Below are 25,930 nucleotides of genomic sequence, written 5' to 3'. Positions count from 1 at the left end.
TGGAGTACTTGGAGTGCATGCTGACATTATCGATTAAAGCTATTTTGGAGAGTACTTTATTCTTGTATAACAAACGACTTTGTTATGAAATTCCTACTTTGAAAGATTGTATTCGTAGACCAATTTATTGAATCGGAAATTGTATTGTATTTTGGGGTATTGTACGTACGATTGTGAGGACTTTGTATTTCAAATGGTATTGTTAATTTATGTTGAAAATCGAGGGCGTGACATGAACCACCGAACCACAAACAGCATCCACATCCACATTAGAAGCACTTGTAATAGGCTTAAGGCTCCAACACCCCTGTTGGCAAAACTGCTGCACCTTAATTTTTGCACCGTCTGTGAACAATGTCTCAGAAGGCCCATTTAGCAGCAGCAGAAATAACAGCATTGTCAAGAGCACCAGTTATAGGAATCTTATATCATATTTTTTTCCCAATCGGCAAAGCTCTAATATCCTCATTTAGTTTTTGAAAAGGTGTGCATGATCAGTGGTGGCTCCATGAATTTGTATCGTGTGTTCAAAAATTACATTGACTCTATTAGCTTTATTAACAAATAACATCTGCACAAATCTCTTGTATTAGTATGAATAGCACGATCAAAAATCATAAAGAATACTTGCAATTGACCTCGACAACTTTTCATATTTTGAGACAAATGGAATTAAATCAGTGCATTAATCCACATATATCATTTTGCCAGAAAAATTGTGGTGAATAAACTGACGAAGACTGAGTTGAAGATATGCTCTCTTAAATTTTCTTGTTTTCTAGATTTTTCTTCCAAACCATTTCGTTCTTCATTTAAGCAAGTTTGAGAAAACCAGCCATAAGGACGATAAAATAATTTTCATTTAAGAGAAGGATCCCAGCAAAATAGTTTTTAGTGGAGGTCCTTTAACTTTTTGAGTTTTTTAGCCATAAGGCCAAAATATGTTTAGGCACTTTCATAGGATTTTATGGTGCACTTTTCTATTATATGGTTTTAGGGGTTGTTGGCTTCTCCCTAAAACCTATTGTTGATTTTAGTGGAAGAACCAAGAAAAATGGGAAGAAAATGGACTGACTATGCAGTCAAGGTTTCTCGGCAAAACAGGGGATGAGAGAGGCAAGCCTCTGGAAAGCAAGAAAAAGAAACGAAAAAGGGGGGGCAGCTCTCACACTTGCCCTACATTCCTTACATTTCACTTTAAATACTACTAGCATTCTTACATACAAAATGGATACGGGCTTTCCCAAATACTTGGATTTAGACAAAAGAAGATAAAGCTAGCCCATTACAAATATAAAACTTGGTCCAAATAAAGTAAAAGACAACAAGGAATTAATTTCAACACTTCCCCTTAATGCCTTGTTGTAACACCCAACATTTCTCTAACATATTGAAACTTTTCCTTTGAAAGAGCTTTGGTGAAAATATCCGCAACTTGGTCTTCGGTTGCACAATACTTGAGTTGAATCTCTTCATCTTCCATGGCCTCTCGAATGAAGTGATGCTTGATGGCAATGTGTTTGGTGCGGCTATGGTAGACGGGATTCTTTGTCATTGCAATTGCGGATTTGTTGTCACACAAAATTGGAGTAGCTTCTCCTTCTTTTCACCAACATCTTCCAAAATCCTCCTTAGCCATATTGCTTGAGAGGTTGCCAATGATACTGACACGTACTCGGCCTCAGTGGTAGCTTGCACCACGGTTTGTTGCTTCTTAGATGCCCAGGAGAAGACACCTGAGCCAAGAGAAAAAACATATCCGGAAGTGCTCTTCATATCATCAACTCATCCGGCCCAATCACTATCACAAAATCCTAGCAATTTTGCATCAACAATCTTCTCATACAAAATGCCATAATCAAGCGTACCTTGTAAGTATCTCAAGACCCTCTTAGCCACTCCAAAATGAGTTTGGCTTGCATTGTGCATGAATCGGGATAACATGCTTGTAGCATACATGATATCCGGCCTTGTAATAGTCAAGTACAACAAGCTTCCAACCAAGCTTCTATAAAGAGATTCATCCACTTTTTTTGCTTCCATCTTCTTTTGACAATTTCTCATTCACAATCAAGGGAGTTGCAACCGGCTTGCATTCTCTCATCTTGAACTTCTCAAGAAGGGTTCTTGCATATTTTCTTTGACAAATGAAAATATCCTCTTTACTTTGATAAATCTCAATGCCCAAGAAATAATACAAGAGGCCCAAATCACTCATTTCATACTTCTTTATCATGTCTCTTTTAAAATCTTCAATCATTTTCACATTGCTACCGGTAAAAACCAAATCATCAACATAGAGAGAAACAATGAGAATACCGGTGTTACCTTGCCTCTTGATGTACAAGGTTGGCTCACTTTTGCTTCTTTGAAATCCTCTTTCATTAAAGTAAGAGTCAATCTCACTATACCATGCCCGGGGTATTTGCTTTAGCCCATATAAAGCCTTCTTCAACTTTTACACTTTTTGTTCCTTGCCTTTGACAATGAAACCTTGAGGTTGATCAACAGATACTTCTTCCTCCAAGACACCATTCAAGAAGGCCGATTTCACATCAAGTTGATACAAGAACCATCCCTTCAATGCCGCTAAGGCAATAAGAGATCTAATTGTGTCATGTCGAACCACCAGTGCAAATGTCTCTTGAAAATCAATTCTAGGTTGTTGAGAATACCCTTTTACAACAAGTCTTGCTTTGTGCTTTTGAATAGAATCATCGGGATTGAGCTTTGTTTTGAAAATCCACTTGACAACAATAACTTCTTTGTCTTTTGGCCTCTCCACCAACTCCCAAGTTTTGTTCTTCTCGATTACATGAATTTCCTATTCCATAGCTTTCTTCCAAGCTTCCTCCTTACTTGCTTCTTCAAAAGTCTCCGGTTCAACAACACAAAAATTACAACACGCATACACATCATTAAGGCTTTACATTCTTCTTGGAGTTGAACTTGGAGATGAGGAACTTGAGCTTGATGGTGAGTTGGGGGAGTTTGATTTGGAGCTTCAAGATCATCACATTCTTCATCTTCTTGACTTTCCGGTTCTTCATAATTGAAAGGAACTTGGTTTTGCACCACATTCCCCTTCCAATCCCAATATGCCTTCTCATCAAAGAGGACATCTCTAGAAATGATCACATTATTTGTGGTCAAATTGAAGAGTCTATAGCCCTTTGATTGGGAGCTATAACCCACAAAGATACATTTTTGACTAGTTTCATCAAGCTTGCTCCTTTTTACTTTTGGAACATGAGCATAACAAATAGACCCAAATACCTTCAAGTGATTCACGGATGGCTTTCTCCCACTCCAAGCTTGAAATGGAGTGATATTTTCAACGGCCTTTGTTGGACATCGATTCATCAAGTAGACCGCAGTATAGACGGTTTCACCCCAAAAAGTCTTGGGCAATCCCTTCTCATGTAACATTGATTTTGACATCTCCTCAATGGTTCTATTCTTCCATTTTGCCACACCATTTTGTTGTGGAGTGTACCCAACCGTTAGTTGCCTTTCCATGCCAATGTCTTCAAAAAATTTATAGAATTCATTTGAAGTGTACTTGCCACCCCTATCACTTCTCAAAACTTTCATTAGATAGCCACTTTGTCTTTCCAAGGCTTTGAAACTTTTTGAAAATTGAGAAAACATCCGATTTTTGCCTCATGAAATAAACCCATGTCATTCTAGAAAAATCATCAATAAAAATGATAAAGTACTTGTTACCTCTATGAGTTAGCGTATCCATAGGCCCGCACACATCAGTATGAACAAGCTCCAATGGTGCTTTAGCCCTCCAAGCTTTGTTTTTTGGAAATGACTCCCGGTGATGCTTTCCAAGTGCACAACCTTCACAAACTTGCTTGACTTCATGAATAGTTGGCAAGCCATACACTATGTTCTTTTGTTGTAAGTTCTTCAAGCTTTGGAAATTCAAGTGCCCAAATCTTCTATGCAAAGCCATGAGTCATCTAGCACATCCACCTTCAAGGCCACATTTTTGGAATAGTGAAAAGTGAGAGGGAAGCTTCTATTCTTCTCCATCTTGACTTTTGCTACAACTTGGTTTCTCCCCCCTTTGTCATAAATCTTGCAAGAGTCTCCAAATTCGACGGTGTACCCATGCTCTATAAGTTGCCCAACACTCAACAAGTTTTGCTCCAAGTTCGGAACAAGTAGCACATCCGAGATATTCCTTGTACCTTTCTTTGTCTCCACGGCAATAGTACCCTTTCCCTTTGCTTGTACTAAGGCACCATTCCCCATCTTTACTTGAGAATTGGAGGAAGTATCAATCTTCACAAAGATACTTTCATCTCCGGTCATGTGGCTACTACAACCACTATCAAGGAACCACACATCATTCTTTTGCTTGGACGCTGCTTGACAAGCATAATACATGCACCCTCCACCTTTTTGCTCTTCGGAGTAATTAGCTTGTTGATTGTTTGTGACTTTGCAATCCTTTTTGACATGCCCAAATTTGTTGCAATTGTGACATTGTGGCTTCCCTCGAAACCGACAATCTTTATCAACATGACTACCCCTTTTACAAATTCCACACCTTGGTTGAGTGGCCTCATCATTCCGTCTTGCTTGAAAGTTGTTTCCCCTTTGAAAATTGTTCCTTCCTCTTCCTCTTCCTCTATCATTTCCACCTCTTCCTTGTTCAAAATTTCCACCACTTGAAAATTGCCCTCTAGATTGATTATGACTTGAAGAAGATCCTTTTCCATGGGGCTTTGGGGTACTAACATTAAGCTTAGATTGAAAGGCACTCTCAATTGACTTTTCGGATTGCCTATTCAGTCTTTGCTCAAATGTCTTAAGAGAACCCATCAATTCTTCGACACTCAAAGTGGCTAAATCTTAAGTCTTTTCAATGACGGCAACAATAGGATCATACTTCCGCGGCAAATTAATCAAGATTTTCTCAACAATTTTTTGAGTAGTACCATCCTCCCCATATGTTTTCATTTGATTCACAACATCCATAAGTCTAGAAAAATAATCATTCAACAATTCACTATCCTTCATTTTCAAATTCTCATAATCTCTTCTCAAAGATTGAAGTTTGATGGTTTTTACCTTCAAATTGCCTCTATATTCATTGTAAAGAATATCCCATGCTTTTTTGGCTTGGGTTTCATTGATGATTCAAGGAAAGAGGTTGTTGAAAATACATTGTTGAATCATGGAGAGGGCTGTTGCATTCATCTTATTATCCACCTTCAATTGTTTCTTTTGCTCATTTGACAAAGCCACCCCCACACCTTGATAATCTTCAAACCCATCTTGAACATATTCCCAAACATCATTTGACATGAGTTGGGTCTTCATCTTCACACACCAAAATCATAGTTTTCTCCATTCAGAAGTGGAAAAGAAAGTGGTAAAGCTCCCATGTTTTGATTGCTTGAACTTGCCATTGTTGTAGACTTTCTAGGGTTTTGTTTCCCCTTCACAAATCTTCACTCCCAACTTGTTCTTGATCCAACAAAGCTCAGATACCACTTATGTTGGCTTCTCCCTAAAACCTATTGTTGATTTTAGTGGAAGAACCAAGAAAAATAGGAAGAAAATGGACTGACTATGCAGTCAAGGTTTCTCGGCAAAACAGGGGATGAGGCAAGCCTCTGGAAAGCAAGAAAAAGAAACGAAAAAGGGGGGGCAGCTCTCACACTTGCCCTACAGTCTTACATTTCACTTTAAATACTACTCCCTTCGTCCCTAAATAAGTGTCCAGCGCGCAAAACTGGGCCTTCAAAAAGATACATTTGTTTCGTTAAAAAAATCAATTTTTTTTTACAAATCAATAGATAGCAATGAGTTCTATTAGATTGTGAAAAAAAATTAAATTTTTTAATAAAAAATATGCATATTTTGTAAAGTCTAGTTTTGCGCGTCGAACACTTATTTAAGGACGGAGGGAGTACTAGCATTCTTACATACAAAATGGATACGGGCTTTCCCAAATACTTGGGCCCATTAAACAAAAGAATATAAAGCTAGCCCATTACAAATATAAAACTTGGTCCAAATAAAGTAAAAGACAACAAGGAATTAATTTCAATAGGGGTTTATGCATTTTCATATGGTACCCTAGCATTTTAGGCACTTTCATATATAGGGTATCCTAGGATTTTAAGCAATTTCATAAGGTACCCTAGAGTTTTAGGTACTTTCCATAGGCACATTTGTCCTTATGTTTGATTGCAAAATGTGCTTGTTCTTGAGCTCAAAATATATAAATATGAGGGACTTTTGGCTAAGTCCTTTGTTCTTAGTTGATGCTATTGCTATGTGTCTCTTAAAAAATTAAAATCACCAATTTAAATATATATTCCCATAGTTATCAAAGAGGATATCATTTTATGGCTAATTTTCCCTTTTATCCCCTTAATTTTTCAATCTCTGTCCAATTCGTCCTTAATCTATAAGCCCAAATAAGGATTTTTTTGGATGGAGTAATTCCACTTAAACAAATATAAATCCTCATATTTTTCATCATGCCTGCACCTAAGTTTAAGTTGATAGCCATTAAAAAAGAGGTTTTATTATATGGATGATTTTTCAGCTGTCAGCAATGAAACTTTGTCTTCAACTAGATGTAAGGAACCAAGGTAAAAACTACACTGTAGAAGGTGGTTTAAGGCACGGGATTTAGGAGTTTGCTCCTTCTAGGGCCCGTTTAGTTGCACGGAAAATGATGGGAAAGGATAGGAAAATGAATTTTTCAGTAACTTTCTGTGTGTTTAGTTATCGGAAAAGTTATAGGACTTACAACTTCAACTTTCCCACCGAAAAACACTTTCTTACAAAATAGGTCTTGCCAAAAGAAAAGAATTCTGTTTTCCTGCAAGATTTCTTGTCACAAGAACACACAGAGGAAAGCAAATTTCTTTTTCATTTACTTCACATCACTACACTTCTCATAGGAACCAATTTTTCACACAACATTTCCGACAACCGAACGGAGCCCTATGTCTTAAGTTCAAAAACTCTCAGGTGCTATAAACTCATTTGAGACCAATCCTTACGAATCTTTTCTTCATTTTTAATTGGACTCCCTACAAGTGAACAAAAGGATTAGACCCAAAATTAGTCAAGATGCTCGTAAGCTAGCCGGATACCTGAATTATTATATTTAAAAAAATACATCCGAGTTGAAAAATCACGGCGATGGGTAGCTACATCGCTTCGTCAACAAATGCTCAGAAAGGCCAACAATCACAGACACTACCATGGAGCCAAGCCAACTGCCTGGTTGTTGCCGAGGTTTCCTTCCAATCAAAATCCCACCTCCGCCCACCTCTGCTTGCTGTAGAAAATTAAATACAGGAATCAATACGGGTCACTCTGACCAGTAGCCGCGTCCAACAATCCTAATCTCAGAACAGGTAACAAATTGTCCACTACTACTATATTTGCTATGTACTCCTGTGTAAAACACTCTCCACTGCCTATCTTGATTGAAAATTTTCGCCCGCCATCTGTTCGAAAAAATATGCCCTCTCCACTGCCTATCTTGATTGAAATCTTTCGCCCGCCATCTGTTCAACAAAATGTGCCCTCTGAATATTAAGACAATCAGCTTATTCGGTAATTCTCCTGTGTAATGCCCCGACTTTCGGGGAGAGAGAGAGAGAGAGAGAGAGAGAGAGAGAGAGAGAGAGAGAGAGAGAGAGAGAGAGAGAGAGAGAGAGAGAGAGAGAGAGAGAGAGAGTACATACTTGTTAGAAAGAGAGAGGTGCTAACATAGCCTCACCGTGTTTTGGTCATTAAGTTTTGGGGGAGCCATGTTTTTGGTAGCACTGTTCGGTAATTCTCCGTTGAAACAATATGCTAGGTTTCCAACTGGCAGGGAGCATATGTAGTCAAAACACCTTGCCACATTGGAAGACAAAACACGACAAGCATAACACATATCAGAAGATAAGTCACGGTTGGGAATTCTCTGGTGGACAAACACAAATTCCATAGCCAAATTCCCCTTGGGACGGCCACCAAACTAAGGAACAACCCATTCGTAAGTACTTTAATTGGAGTTACTCATTTCAGAGTCTATGATTTACATACATTGAAATGTACATACTTCCAAAAATTTCCTTGCGCTTTATTTGTGGTACCAACAAGCCCCTCCGTTCCACCAAGCCCACAAAACTTGTTCACTTTTCAGACTGCTGAGGCATTGGAATTCCGCAAACAACTCTGCACTTGCGCATTTTGCTTTCAAGCGTATAAACTTCAGTAATCTTTGAAATTTACATTATTTTTCTCATTTTTGTAGTGAGAACTTCAAAAAATAACTATTGCTTATTCTTGGATGTACTCCAACATAGGGAAAGCGTTATGCCAGTAGGTGTAATTTCAGAAAATTGTTCTGTCACTTCACATATTGTGGAGTGAATAGATTATAGGTCCAACCACTAGCTACAGCCTATAGATACATAAACGTGTAATTATGTAAACAAGTTTAGCTGAGATACCCACCCATGGGTTGTCAACATGGTAAGCGTGAACCTGCGCTTGCAACATAGCAAGGTTCGATTCCCCCTGGAGACAAACCATGATTTAAGTGGGAGGCCATAGAGGTGGATTGCTGTGCTAGTCTCCCCCGAGGTTTGGATTGCACAGTCTGGTCCAATAACGGCTTGGCTGCAGGGTTATTCCTCGATTACCAAAAAAAAAAAAAGAAGTCTAGCTGAGATGCCTTAAGACCCCATGCAACTTCCAAACGAAGAAGCACGGATACGGTTGACACGGGACTCAACCGTTTTAAATAAATTGAGATACAAACACAGCGGGGTGTAACGCCCCGATTTTCGGAGATGTTCATTAAACATTTTTCCTATTTTTCCAAAAATGATTTAATTAAAAAGAAACGATTAACTTCATCAGCAGCGGAATTAATAATTAAAGTACATCATAATTGATCTTAGTGAGATTACTTCATAGTGTAAATACTTTCTGAAACTAAGATTACATTTTTTTTACACACGGAAGGGTAAGATAGTAATTCCACTTACCACATAAGATTACATTGATTGTAATGAAAGTACCAAACGGAAATGAAACAGAGCCTCCAGGGGTTTGGGTTCCAGCCTTCAGTTGGCTCTTCTTAAAAAACGGGTTTCTCCGTTTCGAAAAATGGTTCCTCCGAAGTCCAATCCTTCTTCAACACCTAGCGTAAAATGATAGGGCAATCACCAATAGATATACTCCTACCTTTTAACTCTTACTTTATAAGTAATACTCCCTCCGTCCCCTTTTTAAAGTCCAATATTTCATTTTGGCCGTCCCTTAATAAGTGTCCATTTTGTAAAGTTAGTGGGAAAAAGTTGGGACGTTTTTCATTTTGCCCCTAAAAGTAGATTTCATTTTGAAAAATTAGTGAGTAAAAGTGTAATGATGATGTCTCCATAGATGGTAAGTAGGGAAAGTGGAGGTAAAAGTTGATGTGAAAAGTGCAATGATGATGTTTTCTTAATAAGTTGGAGTTGCGAAGCAGGATACTTAAAAAGGAACAGAGGGAGTAGTCAACAAATATAAATAAAGTACAACAGGAGCACAAATATATACACGAAGTCTGGTTGATTACCTAGCCATTAACTTGGGTGAAATCTAGAATCTCAACCTTGAGAAACATTCCTCTGAATTAACCACCAAACTATGGCCGTTGCATGATTCTACTCCCTCATTGCTTGACCATCAAGGGGCTTAGATGAAAAGGCCTAAGCTACCTACTTAGTCGTACTCATCCGTGACCATCATAAGGAGACTATCCATAACTCTATGGAACACCTTGTTCCATTAGGATGGACCTTACAGATAATTATCTTGAAACTATAGTGCATATCACCCTTATCTGCCAAATGTCCATACAGAGCATGTCATGAAGTGCCATATTTAGGGTTTTGAATCAACGATACAGCTTCCCATTGGCTGACCTTACAACAGGTTCGCTAGGAATTAAATGAACAATTTTAAGGTAGAGATAAACCGGCCCACACAACTTACTAAACATTGAATTAAAATCAGAGGTTAAAAAATAGCGCCCTAAAAGTGTGTGTGTGTACACACACAGAGGACTGATATCTTGATTAGTTATCCCTTTCCGTATCAAAAATATTTTAGCGAGCCTCTATTTGGGTCATTGTCACTTCATTAATGCTAGGACAGCTTTGAGCCAACGGAAGTTCATGCGTCTCTTCGGAACTCCTCTCAATATAAAAGCCAGGTTGCTTGGGCATGGACAAAGCTACAGTATCTGAAACCAACATTAAGACCACAGACGCCATAGTCGGCCTGTCTTTAGGACATTTCTGCACGCATAGGAGACCAATCTGTATACATCTCAACGCCTTAGACATTGAAAATGAACCCCCCATCACTGGATCTATTAATTCAAAAGCCTTTTCATCAATCCAAAGTTTCCATGCCTGAAAATGGCTCAAAATAGTTAGAAATCAAATACCGAAAAATATGGGGTTGGTGAAAAGGCTATTAGGTTCTTTATCTATCTTACATGTCCAAGAAGGTTTAGATCATGGTCTGCGTGATGAAATTTTCTATTCCTTTTGCCACTCATTATCTCCAAAACTATGACTCCAAAGCTAAAAATATCTGATTTTGTTGAAAATAGGCCATCGATTGCATATTCTGGAGCCATGTAACCACTGCAAAACATTATAAAAAAAATAAAAATTTAGTGCTAGAAGTTATTATGCGTAAAATAGGGAACATGACTTAGATCACGTACTAAGTTCCGACCACCCTTTTTGTTTCTGCGGATGACTGATCACCTCCAAAAGCTCTAGCCAAGCCAAAATCTGAAATCTTGGGATTCATCTCACTATCAAGTAGCACATTGCTAGCTTTAAGATCCCTATGAATGACTCTCAATCTCGAATCTTGATGAAGATAAAGAATCCCCCTAGCAATCCCAATAATGATATCCAGGCGCCTACTCCATGTGAGCAATTTGCTTTGTGTTATATCTGCAATGTTACAAAATTCACACACTTTTAACTAGTTCATTTTCTTGGTATAATGAGACAAACTTATGTGAATATACTTTCCAATTGAGCAAGTATGACTTCCTAAGAAGAAGAAAAAGAGAGAGGAAGGTTTATTGGGCAAACCAAAAATGAAAGAATCCAAGCTTCCATTAGGCATGTACTCGTAAACTAGCATTCGTTCTTCTCCGAGGATGCAACATCCCACAAGCCTAACAAGATTACGGTGTTGAAGTTTGGCGATCAAAATAACCTCATTTTTGAATTCCTTCAAACCTTGTTTGGAGTCCCTCGAAAGCCGCTTGACGGCTATGTCTTTTCCGGTTGATAAATGCCGCTACATTAGTCAACACAAGAGTCTATTTCATAAAGACTACTTCGTAAGTCCTCAGCTTTTAGCTCTCTTTTAGAGAATTTTAATCATTCCAATTTTTTTTATGTATTCAATAATAAAAACAAAATTACCTTGTAAACAGAGCCGAAACCCCCTTGTCCAATTTTATTTGTATCAGAAAAGTTGTTTGTTGCTCCTGCAAGGGTGACCATATCAAAGATGGGCAGTTCTACGTTTTCTTCATTAGTACTGTCTTGAATGTCTATCCCTGCATCAGTAATTGCAAAAAAACAAGAAAATATACAGCTAAATGAGTTCAATACTCAGTGACCCAGACATGAGGAGGGGAGTAAGCCCCAGTGTGATTCTTTTTTGATAACCATGTACAAAACTGAGGTTACATATACTGATATTGGGAAACCAAATTCTTTCAAAACTGTTACATGGTCCTTCATTAGTCATGTTCTATGTTTCTGTGCAACCAAAACATGCGATAATAAATATTAAGAAATGCAGTTTAATTGGTTACCTCTTCTTCGCTTCTTCATCACCAACCAACAAACTAAGATGATAAATAGGACTGATGTTAAGACAACTGATGTCACCACAATAGCCACCGTCTTTTTCTTTAGTCTCCTAGATTTCATGCTTTGAGCTGAATAAAACGAAAACGTACATTGGACATTGATTCATCAAATCGCAAATTTTACTCATATTTTTCATTTGCGGAAATCATAATGCTATATATGCAAATTCATTTGCATAAATCATTATGCGATGGTTGATTTTAGATGCTTCATACTTATGATAACTATTTGAAAATCATTGAGTTAGACTGCCTAAATTTGTTGTATCCTGTTGCCTCTGAGAGTAAAGTTTGCTCTATATAACCTTCATAGTTAAACAGCCTCAGGCCTTCAACTGCAGAACGGCGTTATTAAATGCAAAATGTTAAATGATATTTCACCGGAATTTGTATAGAGAATCTTCAATTAGAATGGTGTGGTTTCGTTTTTTCATACGTGTGCTACAATTGGTTTTAGGACGGGAATAGCAAACTATACATGCTCCAATTATCGGCCTGGATGAGTAGCACCATTTTTATTGGCCTAGCTAGTGAACCCCGTGTGATATAACAAATCAACTATTAAAATTCAGCACAAAGTGACATACCTAATTCCACCGCATCAACCCGTACATACAAGTCTAGTCCTCCGTCTAGGAACTTTCTCACATACCTTTTCACATCCATCAAATTTTCATACCAAGTGACGCAGATTGCCCCCGCTCTTCCTTCTTCTCTGGTGTAAGCCAAGCAAGAACAGTTTCTCAAGCACTCATCCTTGCACTCATGCATGCTCAGGCTCATCCACACATGTGCCTTGGACGTATCTGGAATCTTTGCATCCGCAACCTTAACAAACCCTTCTCCATTTCCACACATGGAAAGTTCCTCGCGCTTCTTGATGCACCCGCTCGATGCATCCTGCAGGTTCCACTCCTCTGTCGACCTGGGCTCGTATCCAGGAAGGCACGTACACTCGAAATCTTGCCCGTTGATTGGGTCGCAGTAACCATAAGCTCCACACCAGCCATAAGCAACGCATTGGTCTCCAGGGACCGAATAGAACTCGACCCATTTGCCGACCCATTGCACCATTTTTAAATAACCCAATTCATTCACGAACATCATCGACGGGTTCGACGCATTAATCAGGGTGTAAGATACATAAACTTCGTCGCGATTGTTCACTTGAGTTATGGAACTTGCCATGTCATCAGCTTTTGCACTTCCCTGATCACGTTTTATCAATGTGGGCATCCGCCATATTCGGGTTGAGCCCTTGAAAAGTATCAACTGGGGCAACTCATCTAGTTCAAGCCAAAAGGAGTATTCTCCTGTACTGGGGTCGTCTCTCGACTTCCACGATGTGAGAAACCGTTCAAGACCGGTCCTCCGATCCAACCCAAGCTTCATGTTTGGCAACAGGGTATTCGTAGGATGATCAAAACTTTGCCAAATGACACCACCACTCCCCCTATCTCCTTGGAACAACGCCAAATTCCCTGAATTCAAGAGTCGAGCTGAATAAGAAACTGCTGATGCATTTGTCTGCCAAACGGTACGATTTTGGGTATTATCGTAGATGACAAGGTTTCCATCCCGGTTGAGGGATAGAACTCCGGAGGTACCGTTGATTCCGCTATTCCTATTGGCTACCCAAACGACAGTATGTTCCGGAATCTTGTTATACCATATTCCAACATACCTGCGATTGGAATTTCCCGGGCTGAAAAACCCCAGTGCCAAGGTTTCACCACTGGACACCAAAACTTTGCCGTCTTTGATGGATCGGTTTGGAGTTAATGTGTCAATGGAAGTGCAAATTCTGAAGAAAAGAAATGAAAGCAGTAAATTGAGGACCCGTTTTTCGGCATTCATTGTTTTGTTTAGTCTGAAGTGAGGAAGGCTACTGAACAGAAAAATATGATAGTACTTGTAATTGTGTTAGGCTTCTGAATGTTAATTGTGATTTCCATATGCAATATAGTCAACACTGGAATTGGAACTTCCAGCTAGCACTAGTGGAATGTTCTCCTCTCTCTCCAGTGGTGTGGTGGCCAGAGTTTCAGGATTATGAATAGTCTTTGAGCCCCTATTAACTAATATACTAACACCTCATTAACTTCTGTTAGATGTATATTGTTTGAGGGAAAAAAAGAAAAAGAAAAAGAAAAGACAATGGAATTGATTCAAAGTCGTTGAAGGATACGTGTGGCCCGGGGTTGATTGAAGGTCCTTGATGACCGGCGCACGACTTGTAATTGTGTTAGGCTTCTTAATGCTAGTTATCATTTCCTTATGCGAGATAAGTCAATGGAATTGACATTTACCAAAAAAAATGTCAATGGAATTGACTTATTAAAGTCGTTGAAAGATAAGTGTGTGTGGGGGTGGATTGAAGGGCAAAGTCTACTTTGACTCATTGTAGTTGGGCTATGTGCGGGTACACTCCTTATGGTTAAAAAGTGTGCACGTGACATTCAGTGGCTTGTAAAATGCGTAGACATACCCCTTGCCGTCATGTTTTCCATCTATATTAACAGAATTTTGAATTTTTTTAAAAAAAAATATAAGAGGAAAATACCATTTTGCAACCAAAATCTAATCCGAGCCGTTCATAATGTACTAATTATAGAATAGAGCGTCTTTATAAAAAATCAACTCAATCAGACATCAATACCTCAATGATCTAATTCTTGTTAAAATGAATGATAAAATTAAATTTGAAAATTTACCTCCCAATAAATTCGATTCGATCATGAGGTTTTCATTTTTTGATTGACTTGATACTCATCAAACTCTACAATGTCAACGGTTCAGATCCAATTTTTAGTACATTAAATGGATTGGTTAGATTCAAGGAAGAAGAAAAATTAAGGGAAAAGATTAGGGCATATCGGACTTTTAATACTATGTATATTAATATGGATGAAAAATATGACGGCAGGGGCTGTGTCTGCACATTTCACAAACCACATGGTGTTATGTGCACATTTTTGAACCATAAGAGATATATCCGCACATGGCCCAAACCACAGGAGGTCAAATTCGATTTTGCCCTTGATTTGAAGGTCTTTTTTTGATCCGCGATTGAAGGTCCTTGATTGAATGATATTGGCGACTGATTATATATCTGAGCTATGAATAAATCATAAGAGCGGGAAGAAGAAGATATCCCGAAAAAAAAAATTACTACAAAGTAAAGAAGTTAGGCATTTGACAGGAATCGTCAAGGTGCACATAAGCTCACTCGGACAAATCTGACTACCGAACCCAAAAAAAAAAAAAAAATGAAGTTAGGCATTTTCCTTGTCCTTGAGATGAGTTGATCTACAATTTATGACCGGCGCATGACTCCGGTAGTGAATGTTTTTGTTGTTCTACCACACCTTTAAGTTTTTAAGGATAAAAAACAGATATATGTTTTCTACCCTCTGTTTTTTAACCATTGGTATAGAGGAATGTACGAGAGCGTTTCAACTTAGGCCTATCAACAGATCAGATTAGATTCGGATTCGATTAGAATTCGATCCTAGACAATTTGATTTTGATTGCAAAAATCCAATCTGATGGTACATTTGATCCAAATCCCTTAATCCAAACAGATCGGATTTCCATGTCTCCGCTTCGAGAATTTTACTTCTGTTTTTTTAGAGTGTTATGGTCTACTTATAGATGTAATTTCAAGTAAGGGATTTTTGGGCTTGTTTGTTTAATTTTTGAATAGGTTAAATGAATTGGATCAGATCGGATATCATACAATCTGAGGGACATTCAAGTTTTTATAGATTTTAATTTTCTCCTTTCTTTTTTGCCTGCACTCCACAATGAATCTTTCGCAATTGCATTATTTCATTCTGCGATTCTTGTAACCCTTAATTGTTTCGTTCGTGTGCCAATGCACTCCATGCGATTGTAATTGCATTGCAACACGGTCGATATAGAGTTTCTAGGATGCTTAGCAAAAAAAAAAATATAGAGTTTCTAGGAATAGAGGATTCAATGGAACCCAAGAAGTGTCTCAGATTTTTGTCACGCTTGGCAGGTAATTCATTGTGTTTATGTGTTTCATAAAAATTTAGCACAAAGTGACATACCTAATTCAACCGCATCAACTCGAACATACAATTTTGGTCATTGGGCTATGGGGCGGAGCTATGTTGGGGCCCGGGGGCCCGAACCCGAGTTTTAAATTTTTTATTTTTTATATACCTGATTTTGAACATTATCGATAATCGTTCATGTATAGGTACTTATAATCAATAGTACAAAAAAAAAGGGTGTGGACCCCACAAAAGTTGTTGGAACAGCTCATATTAGTTCCATCAAATCAATGGTTGAGATCTCTTCAATCATACTCTTAAGAAAGTGCCCTTACAAAAGTGCCCATACTTTCTTAGTTTATTGATTACACAAACGCCATCAGTCTCTTACTCCTCGGGTTGAGACCCACCGTACAAGATTGAAAAGTTCCAATCAGGGTGGGTAGTGCCGTAGGCACGGACAATTCACTAGTGAAGCAAATAACACCAAAAAAAAAAAAGGAGAGACAGAAAAGGGTGGGGCGGGCGAAAAAATTGGGCCGGACACCAACCGGCCATCGGGCCTGAATGAATTGCAGAAGCAGGCCTCTCAGAGGCTCAATTATTGGAATTTATGCGCGAGGTCACGTGGGTTCCCTAGTGTTAGCACCTTGATTTCCAAGGCTTGCTAAGCTTGGCTAGCGGTGGCACCTTGCACCCTAGCCAACCGGTGAAATCAAAGGGATGAGGCAGGCATGTCTTTAAAAGATGACCCGATGGTGTCGGTTGGTGTCGGCACTGGTCCCTTAGGCAAGTGGCAATCGTGACGCACGTGAAGGCCCGATGATATCGAGGCAGGGATGCTAAACGGGAAGCAGGCTTGTGGGATAAGGCAATTGAGAAAAAAGGCTAAGTATTGGGAGCTGGGGTTGGATCGCGAATTGGCCAGGCAGTCTTGAGTTGGCTCGAGCAAAACGGAGGCAGCCTTGAGTTGGCTCGGGCAAAACGGTTATTGACGGTTAACAGCAGGTAGTTTCATATTTCAGTGTGCTGGCATATTCTGGCAGTGCCAGCACAGCCCTAGGGCAGTTGGGGGTGTCCATTGCAAGATCATGGGTTGGCCCCATGATCTCATGTACTTAGTGGCGCCACGTTTTTATGATTGTAAGCCTATTTAGGCAAGGCATTTTTGGTAGCCTAAGGCAGAGGGATGTTTTGTCTAGGCTCTTGAGTGTATTCTTTTGTAAGTCGGTGCTTAATAAAGGTTGGGACGGTTCCCGTAACTCTTGTGTGTGTTCTAGACGTTCAAAACATAACGGGTATGTGAGTAAACACTAGTTGGCTGAGACCAAGTTGCTAGCAAACTTGGTGCCATCACGGACAGATTTCTAGGCGAAAAACAGCCCCATGACACCTAGCATAATGGACTATAAATCTCAATGATAAGGCTTTTCATAGGCAGCCAACCGAGAACCCGCTCGGGCCTGCGTGACCTTTTGTGGTTTGAGTCGGGCCTTAGCTTTGGCTCGTCTGTGCCCCACGACGGTGTGGAAGAGCCGTGGCTCGAGTTACGGGCTCACACCACTAAGCCTGGGCAATAGTAGATTGTTAGGTTCATGCTTTTAAACAACTTAAATAGTTTTAATTTGCCCGATGTGGTAACGTTAGTCTCTCTCTCAAAGAAAATTGAAAGCTGAAAGTACGAAGAAAACAAGATCTCATAATGGATTAGATAGAGCAATGCTAATCGGTCTAGTGTTGATAATTCATCCATAATCAGGGGAAAAAAGGCTGGGTTGAGTCGGGTTTTATTGGTATGACTTGACCCAAATTCGCCCAATGCATACCTAATCGGTCTAGTGTCGATAATCAACACATTTCAACCCGCCTAAATCCCACCTGAATCGGTCCGTTTGCCACCTATAGAGCAACCTCATTATTACTGCAACAATATACGTCTTTCACAATCTTATAGAGGTAGCTACTAGGTTACATAACAACAGATCAAGAATGGTATAGGCTCTGAAAGTAATTACTTGTTGGCTTGGACTATGAATTTTTGCACTCCAGATTTGGTTGAAAGTAAAGAGGGTTTTTTTCTTTTAAATATGGGTGTGTTTACACCCGTTTTTGACACCTAGTCCTGGTTGGGCCATGAGATAAAGATATATTGGGCTGAAATCAATGGTCCAGGACAATGTTAAGTGGGCCTGGTTAACTTCAGTCCAATCCAGTCATGGGTTCAAATTTACTTAATTATGGGCTACGATTATTTGAAGACCAATAGAGCCCATAATTAATGAAATAGGAGTTGTATCTCGAAAAATAGGTCTTTTATTATTTAATTTAATACGAAGGAAATGAAGAAAGCCTACTACCTCTCCTAAACTTCCAATAACTACCGATGACCAGAGAGGAAGGCGGAAAATTCATTGGCATGCAAAAAACATGGAAACCCTTGGTCTATAAATATTAGTTTTCAAGTTAGAAAAATGGTTCACACACCAATCAAGCCCGGCGCTTAAATCAAAGTCTTCCCAACGAAGTATTTATCTTTATTTTTCCTGTATCCAACTCGATTACTTCATCAAGTAATTTGGGTTTTTACTTTTCCTTGTACCCAACTTTATTATTCCGATATAATACAGTTTGTGTTTCCTTTAATTTACGTTGCTCTTCTTTCCTACACGGTTAGGAAATTACAAAGTCCACAACCGTTGTGGCAAACCACGAACCACTTGTGATCTAGACCTTAAGATCACACACTTTCGCTCTCACGGTTAGAAGTCAGAAAAGAGCATCTAGTCCTTTACGTTGGACGCGACAAGTTCTGGCACGCCCGCTCTCAGTTCTTGAACGTTTTTGTGCTAAACAGGGTGGTTACCAAACTAACTCATTTTTGAAACAATTCATGATACTAACTGTTACCCTCAAAGAAGGGAAACAAACATCTTGGCCGTCTGACCAAGAACATGCGAGGGCATGCTGAGACCGCGGTTGGTCCGATGTGAAACTTGATGCCAATGCGTGAAAATTTGACTTTGAACAAGAGATTGCGGGTCAATGAAATGGACTTCCAATTTGCTTTGATGATAGTAAAAGAAATACTTCATGGAAAGTAGATGGAAACGAAAAGACGTACGAGACTTGTATTGAAACGATAATTAAAATCCATTTGCGTTGATCCTTGAAGTCCTATATAAGCTTCGAGGCGAGGGTTGATCCTTGAAGTCCTATATAAGCTTTGCTAGTGAATGAAATGATCGAGGAGAAAGTTAGAGTTGATTATTAAGTATTGTGTAACTGCGTTTTGCTTGGAGTGAATGATTCCTCCTATAATCAAGCGTGTAGCTTGGTCGCGTTCGAGTGACATTTGCTAATTAAGTAGCATTGAGTGGCATCGCCTACCCCCAATTGAGTGGCATCCTGGTACTATCCTAACCTTGCAGGTCTCAACCTGCGTCAAATAATAGAGGTACTGGTATTATTGTTATACAGCTTTACGGCAACGCAGAGTTAGTGATGTAGAACACGTGGAGACCCAATTCCATGATCACCGGACCGAGCCAAGCCCCGGAAGCCCAAACGGTGTTTAATTTCAGATTACCCAATTTGGCAAAATTCGGACGAGCTCGGAAAAGGCCCAAACTTGTCGGGCTGACTTATTTTCACGCTTCGGTCAATACTCATGAATCCTAAGTTGATGACCGATGGAGCTTTTCAGCTTAATTCCTTCGTTCAGGCCTTCAATTGCGTTATTTTGCCGTTTTAAGAAAGATTTGTTTCATTAATAACTTTTAGACCGTAATTCCTTTTAAGTTGGTTCTTTTTGGAAAAGTCTTGTTTTTCTTTCCCGTTTTTAGTTTTAGGAAAACCCCCAAATTCTGGGACTTTTTATTTTCTAAGTTTATTTTTAGGGTTTCTAGGGTTCGGCCTATATAAGGGTTTGTAATTTAGAGTTTATGCAGCTTTTTATCAATAATATTGCAGAGTTTCTCTCTTTCTTCCTTGTGCACAAGGTTTGCTCGTTGCGACAAGTTGTTTATCTCGTTTAGACTAGTACGCTAACTAGTCTCTTGTGAATTCCGCTGCGTCAGTTTTCTTGGAAGATTAGTCTTAACAAAGCTTGCATATTTTATGTTTTTGACCTAGTATAAAAGACCTTTCTGGTAGTTTTATATAAATCTCTTCATCTAATTAACCATTCAGTACGCAGTTTTCACGTCCATCTGGCGAATCTTGAGTTTATGAACGGAAGCCAAGGCAAATAGAACTCTAATTTTAGAAATTTTTGCTACCGTGCATTCGTCCTTCGATCATTCTCTTTTTGAAAATTCATTCGCAGCCAATAGCTTTGGGACTAATCTCAAACTCTCTAAATAGAAGCTTTCTAAAGCACATAAAAAGTATTTGAAACCACCCAAAATACACTCTTTAATCAGAAAGTCTACACACACATACAAATTGTGCACAAACTGTGCACAAATTTTATTGTGGGGCCCACCACGGGTCCCACACAAATCATCCGAACCGTTCATTAAATGTAAAATAGTTTTTCAAAGGTCCGTGTAAAAAATAATTTCAATCCGATACCTATAGGTGCTCGATCCAATCATATAACTTGTCATTATCCGGAAATCTGAATTAAAAGTTAGATGGTTGGATGAAGCATCTATAGGTATTGGATTGAGCTTATTTTTTACAGGGACCCTTGAAAAAATGTTTTACATTTAATGAACGGCTTGGATGATTTGTGTGGGACCCGTGGTGGGCCCCACAATAAAATCTGTGCACAATCTGTGCACAGATTGCTGTGTGTGTAGCACAGTTCCTCTTTAATTTCGATAAGACATAACATATCGAAGTCGAAATCTATGTTTGGCTTAGTGTACGTGATAACGGGATACGGTAGGTCTAAACAATACTGGCTAAACACAGCCGAACTCATTTATATCAATCATATATTTTAGCGAGCCTCTAGTTCAGTCATTGTCACTTCATTGATGCTGGGAGGACTTTGAGCGGTAGTATGTTCATGCGTCTCTTTGGAACTTCGCTCAATATAAAAGCCAGGTTGCTTGGGTTGGGACAAAGCTACAGTATCCGAAACCAACATTGAGACCACAGATGACATAGTTGGCCTATCTTCAGGGCATTTCTGGACGCATAGAAGACCAATCTGTATACAACTCAACACCTTAGACATTGGAAATGAACCCTCCATCATTGGATCTATTAATTCAGAAGCTTTTCCGTCAATCCAAAGTCCCCATGCCTGAAATGGCTCACTATAGTTAGAAATCAACTATCAAAAAATATACAAATGGTGAAAAGGTTATCAGGTTCTTTGTGTATGAACTTACATGTCCAAGAAGGTTTAGATCATGGTCTGCATGATGAAACTTTCTATTCCTTTTGCCACTCATTATCTCCAAAACTATGACTCCAAAGCTAAAAATATCTGATTTTGTTGAAAATAGGCTGTCGATTGCATATTCGGGAGCCATGTAACCACTGCATAACATTATAAAAAGAAATAAAAGTTAGTGCTAAAGGCTATTATGCGTAAAATAGAGAACATGACTTAAATCACGTACAAAGTTCCGACCACCCTTTTTGTTTTTGCGGATGACTGATCACCTCCAGAAGCTCTAGCTAGGCCAAAATCTGAAATTTTGGGATTCATCTCACTATCAAGTAGCACATTGCTAGCTTTAAGATCCCTATGAATGATTCTCAATCTTGAATCTTGATGAAGATAAAGAATCCCTCTAGCAATCCCAATAATGATATCCAGGCGTCTACTCCACAAGAGCAATTTGCTTCTTGTTATTTCTGCAATTTCACGAAATTTATTACACTATTTACTTTTCTTGGTCATATAATGAGACAAACTTTGTGGAAATTTACCATCCCATTGATTAAGTATGAATTCCGATGAAGAAAAAAAAGAGAGAGGAAGGTTTATTGGGCAAACCAAAAATGATGGAATCCAAGCTTCCATTAGGCATGTACTCGTAAACTAGCATTCGTTCTTCTCCGAGGATGCAACATCCCAAAAGCTTAACTAGATTACGGTGTTGAAGTTTGGCGATCAAAATAACTTCGTTTTTGAATTCCTTGAGACCTTGTTTGGAGTCCCTCAAAAGTCGCTTGACAGCAATGTCTTTCCCCGTTGATAGATGACCCTGTGTTAGTCAACACAAGAGTCATTTTCTTCACGACTACTTGCCAAGTCTGTAGCTTTTGGCTCTCTTTTAGAGAATTATAATCGATTCACTCATTTATGAATTCGATCATAAAATCAAAATTACCTTGTAAACTGATCCGAAACCCCCTTTTCCAATTTTATTTGTATTAGAAAAGTTGTTAGTTGCCCCTGCAAGGGTGACCATATCAAAGATGGGCAATTCTACGTTTTCTTCATCACTATCTTCAATGTCTATCCCTGCATCAATAATAGAAAAAATAATGTTCAATACTCGGTGACCCCGTGAGGTTACTACTACTGATGGAAAAACTGGTTGTTTCGAAAAAGTTACATGGGCCTTGATTGGGAGCGATATGCCTGCCTTTCACCAACACGTTCTATGCAACCAAAACATGAGATAAGTACAAAAGCTTAAGAAAACTGAGTAAGAAAATACAGTTTAATTGCTTATAATTACCTCTTCTTCGTTTCTTCATCACCAACAAACCTACTAAGATGATAAACAGGACTGATGCTAAGACAACTGATGTCACCACAACAGCCACCTTCCTTTGCTTTAGTCTCCTTGATTTCATACGTTGAGCTGAATAAAACAAAAACATTGGACATTCATCATCAAATCAGAAATTTACTCAAATTGATTAATTTGCAGCAATCATAATGCTGTGCTATGGTTGATTAGATGCTACATGCCTGTAATGTTATTAGAAAGATCTTTGAATTAGACTGCCTTAATTTGTTGTATCCTGTTGCCTCTGAGAGCAAAGTTTGCCCTATATAACCTTCATAGTCCAGTTGTTTTTGCATTTTATTTAAATAGTCTCAGGCCTTCAATTGCAGAACGGTGTTATTAAATGCAAAATGTTAAATGCCTACAACTTCTCAAAGTTACAACCCACTTTTACTAAACCTCCTATTTCTTCTCCTACATATCAGCATAGTTGGTTGCATGTATTACTTATATAAATCTTTTACTCTTCATTCGGCTAAAAAAAATAGAAGTACACAACTCTATCAAAAACTCTCTCGCTTGCTTTACAACTTACACACTGATATTTGAATTTCGAGTGTCGGGAAACTACATGGTTCATGAGTTCAATTCATTGTATAAAAGAGAACTTGAAGGTCGATGTATCTTAGGGAAGGAGTACCATTCAACCCTGTGCAAGAGGGGGTATATCGTTTCTTAGGAGAGCGCTATCACGTGCCTCGACTACCTTACAGGCTATTCAGCCTATTCTATTCATTTCTCTATTAATTTGATTTTGTAAATTTGATCGATAAATATTATTTAGATTTATTAATCTATCAGGAAAATTCCTATTGCATATATTTTCTCCAACAGATTTTAGATGCTACATGCCTATAATGTTGTTGGAAACTCTTTGTTGTATCCTGTTGCCTCTGATAGTAAAGTTTGCCTTATACAACCTTCGTAATCCCAGTTGTTTTTTGCATTTTCGTTAAGTAGCCTCAGGCCATCAATTGCAGAACGGTGTTATTAAATGGAAAATGCAATTTTACCGGAATTTGTGTAGAGAATATTGAATTAGAATGGTGTACTTGAGTTTTTTTTGTGAGTAATGAAACGAGTGGGTTTACGACTGTTGGCATGGCTTGTGAACCCCGTGTGAGATAAGAAACTAACCAGTACTAAAATTCAGCACCAAAAGACATACCTAATTCAACCGCATCAACCTGTACATACAAGTCTAGTCCCCCGCTAGGAAATCTTCTCACGTGCCTTCTCACATCCATTAAATTTTCATACCAAGTGATGCAGTTCCCCCTCGCTCCTGCTTCTGCATCACTTGTGTATGCAAGACAAGAACAGTTTCTCAAGCACTCATCCTTGCACTCAGGCTCATTGAGGCTCCTTGATACATGTGCCTTGGACGTATTTGGAATCCTTGCATTCGCAACCTTGACAAACCCTTCTCCGTTTCCACACATGGAAAGCAGAAAAGCTACGTGCACAGTATGCTGTGCACAGCAGCTGTGCACAGATCTCGTTTTCTCCCGCCTCGGGTCACGCAAAGATGATCGGAGCCGCTCATTTTGTTAAAAATATATTGTTTAAGGTCTCTGTAAAAAATGAGCTTCGTTCGATATCGTTAGAGGCGTTAACAAAACACCCAAAATCACTTCAAAATCACTTCAGAATTTAGGCCTAAATTTTAAGTGAGTATTTTTTATTTTTAAAAACACCTCTTTAAATCCGAGCTGTCTAAAACATTTTTGGACGGCTCGGATACGCTAAATAGACCGAACTGGTCAGTACCAAATTGACGGGATCCGGCCCCGTTCTATCCCTTCCATCTCTCTCCGTCCCCTCAAGACCAAAAATCTTCTAGAGAAGACAAGGCTGTTCGTCTGGCAAAAACCGAGAAGAAATCTTCCCTCCTCTGTTGCAAATCACCCAATTTCTGTTGTATCTAGTTTTCCGAATCATCTGAAGCATTATCTTCTTCAATTTTTTGGGTCTAATACTCAAACTAATGAAACAATCAAAACCCAATTTAGAGGTCTCTGTTTATAAATTTTCCTTTTTTTACTATATCTTAATCTCCAATAAAAAAATCCAATCGCAAAAGCTAACGTGCAAAAGTTGTTGAAGATTTAAGATACTCCGGTAAATTGGTAATCACTAAGCAATTAAGAGGAAACAAAGAAACCCAAACTACTATATATGACAAAATTAGAAGCTACTTCAATCTACACGAAGTGATTGATTCAAATCCGGATTGCAACTGAGGGGTAATTCTCGTTTTGAACTACGTATAAATACTCAATTTAACGACAAACTATGAAGAGTTCGATGGTGAGCAGAGGTTTCGACAATGTGTAGCCGGAGAGAGAGAGAGAGAGAGAAACAGAGAGAGAGTAGATTCAGTAGAATAGCCATTCATGAAAAACAATGGAGTAAAAAAGTGTACAAACGTTGATTAAAAAAAAAAAAAGGGTACAAACCATGGTTAGGTTAGCATTTGGCTCTTAAATAGGGTGATATGTGATTTTAGCTTATGTGGCAGTGTAAAATTAGTTATCCGGACAACCCACTACGACCGGCTCATCCGGATACAATTTAAACTCGTAAGTTAAATGAATTGAATTAGATCAGATATTATATAATCTAAGGGACATTTTCACAGATTTTTTCTCCTTTCTTTTGCCTACGCTCCACAATGAATCTCTCCCGATTTCATTCTGCAAATACCGTTTGGCGGCTACGATTCTCATATGGAATAATAAAACCCTAACCAAATTGCAGAAAGAGAGAATCTTGTGTTTTATTCATTGAGTTCTGTTTTCTCAACTGAATACAAAGAGAAGCCCCAATTTCCTTTTATACACAAACCTGACTTCACCGACTAAGACAGCTCAGCATGTGCTAAACACACTTACACTTACTAAAACAGATTACAACAGATTAACTAACTAACAGAACACCTTAATGACTCTTACTTACACTAACCCTTAAGGTATGTTTGGTTGGATGGAATTAAGGTTGGAATTAAATGTCATTCCAATGACTTATTTATTCTAATGTTTGGTTCACCATTGAATAATGGAATGATGATTCCAAATGAAATCACTATTCACCTCAGTAAAGAAATTGTCATTCCATCCAAAAAACTATTTGTTATTTCATTTTTTTGTCACACCAAAATTACTAATGCCACACCAAAAATTACTATTGCCACTCCAAAAAATGTTATTGTCACTCCAAAAATTGCTATTGCCACACTATTCCATTGGAAATGAGAATGACTATTCCTG

The 25,930-nt window shown here is 38.6% G+C and overlaps 2 protein-coding genes across 8 annotated transcripts in view; both read right to left on the bottom strand.

Annotated features, from left to right (window-relative positions):
• The window catches only part of LOC131306456 (G-type lectin S-receptor-like serine/threonine-protein kinase SD1-1), a 104,436-nt gene that overhangs the window by 17,632 nt on the left and 60,874 nt on the right, over positions 1-25,930 (bottom strand). Inside the window, exons 1-7 of one of the 7 annotated variants that reach the window (XM_058332710.1) lie at positions 23,830-24,079; positions 11,882-12,007; positions 11,484-11,620; positions 11,145-11,355; positions 10,763-11,000; positions 10,529-10,679; positions 10,052-10,442 (exon numbers count right to left, since the gene is read on the bottom strand). In XM_058332710.1, the coding sequence (XP_058188693.1) occupies positions 10,134-10,442; positions 10,529-10,679; positions 10,763-11,000; positions 11,145-11,355; positions 11,484-11,620; positions 11,882-12,007; positions 23,830-23,908 (1,251 nt within the window). In that variant the 5' untranslated portion in view covers positions 23,909-24,079 and the 3' untranslated portion in view covers positions 10,052-10,133. Of the gene's footprint in view, positions 10,443-10,528; positions 10,680-10,762; positions 11,001-11,144; positions 11,356-11,483; positions 11,621-11,881; positions 12,008-12,525; positions 13,847-16,014; positions 16,059-23,829; positions 24,080-25,930 lie in introns of those variants that run through there. The other 6 variants (XM_058332711.1, XM_058332712.1, XM_058332709.1 and 3 more) reach the window with 6 other exon arrangements.
• Positions 20,779-21,507, bottom strand: LOC131306462 (receptor-like serine/threonine-protein kinase SD1-6). The gene is made up of 2 exons (XM_058332721.1): positions 21,303-21,507; positions 20,779-21,214 (listed from the first exon to the last, which is right to left on the bottom strand). Exons 1-2 carry the CDS (start codon positions 21,462-21,464, stop codon positions 20,906-20,908), a joined length of 471 nt encoding a protein of 156 aa, XP_058188704.1. The 5' UTR covers positions 21,465-21,507; the 3' UTR covers positions 20,779-20,905.

Source organism: Rhododendron vialii, chromosome 11a (assembly GCF_030253575.1).
Source record: "Rhododendron vialii isolate Sample 1 chromosome 11a, ASM3025357v1".
Taxonomy (NCBI): Eukaryota; Viridiplantae; Streptophyta; class Magnoliopsida; order Ericales; family Ericaceae; genus Rhododendron; species Rhododendron vialii.
Note: the sequence above shows the minus strand (reverse complement) of the source record. Positions and strands in the feature narration are given on the sequence as shown.

Bases quoted from the DNA above. Each gene is read 5' to 3' on its own strand.
- LOC131306462 (XM_058332721.1), bottom strand. From the start codon at position 21,464: ATGTTATGCAGTGGTTACATGGCTCCCGAATATGCAATCGACAGCCTA. The intron at 21,215-21,302 runs GTAAGTTCATAC...GAGCCATTTCAG, and splicing joins ATCTAAACCTTCTTGGACAT to GCATGGGGACTTTGGATTGA.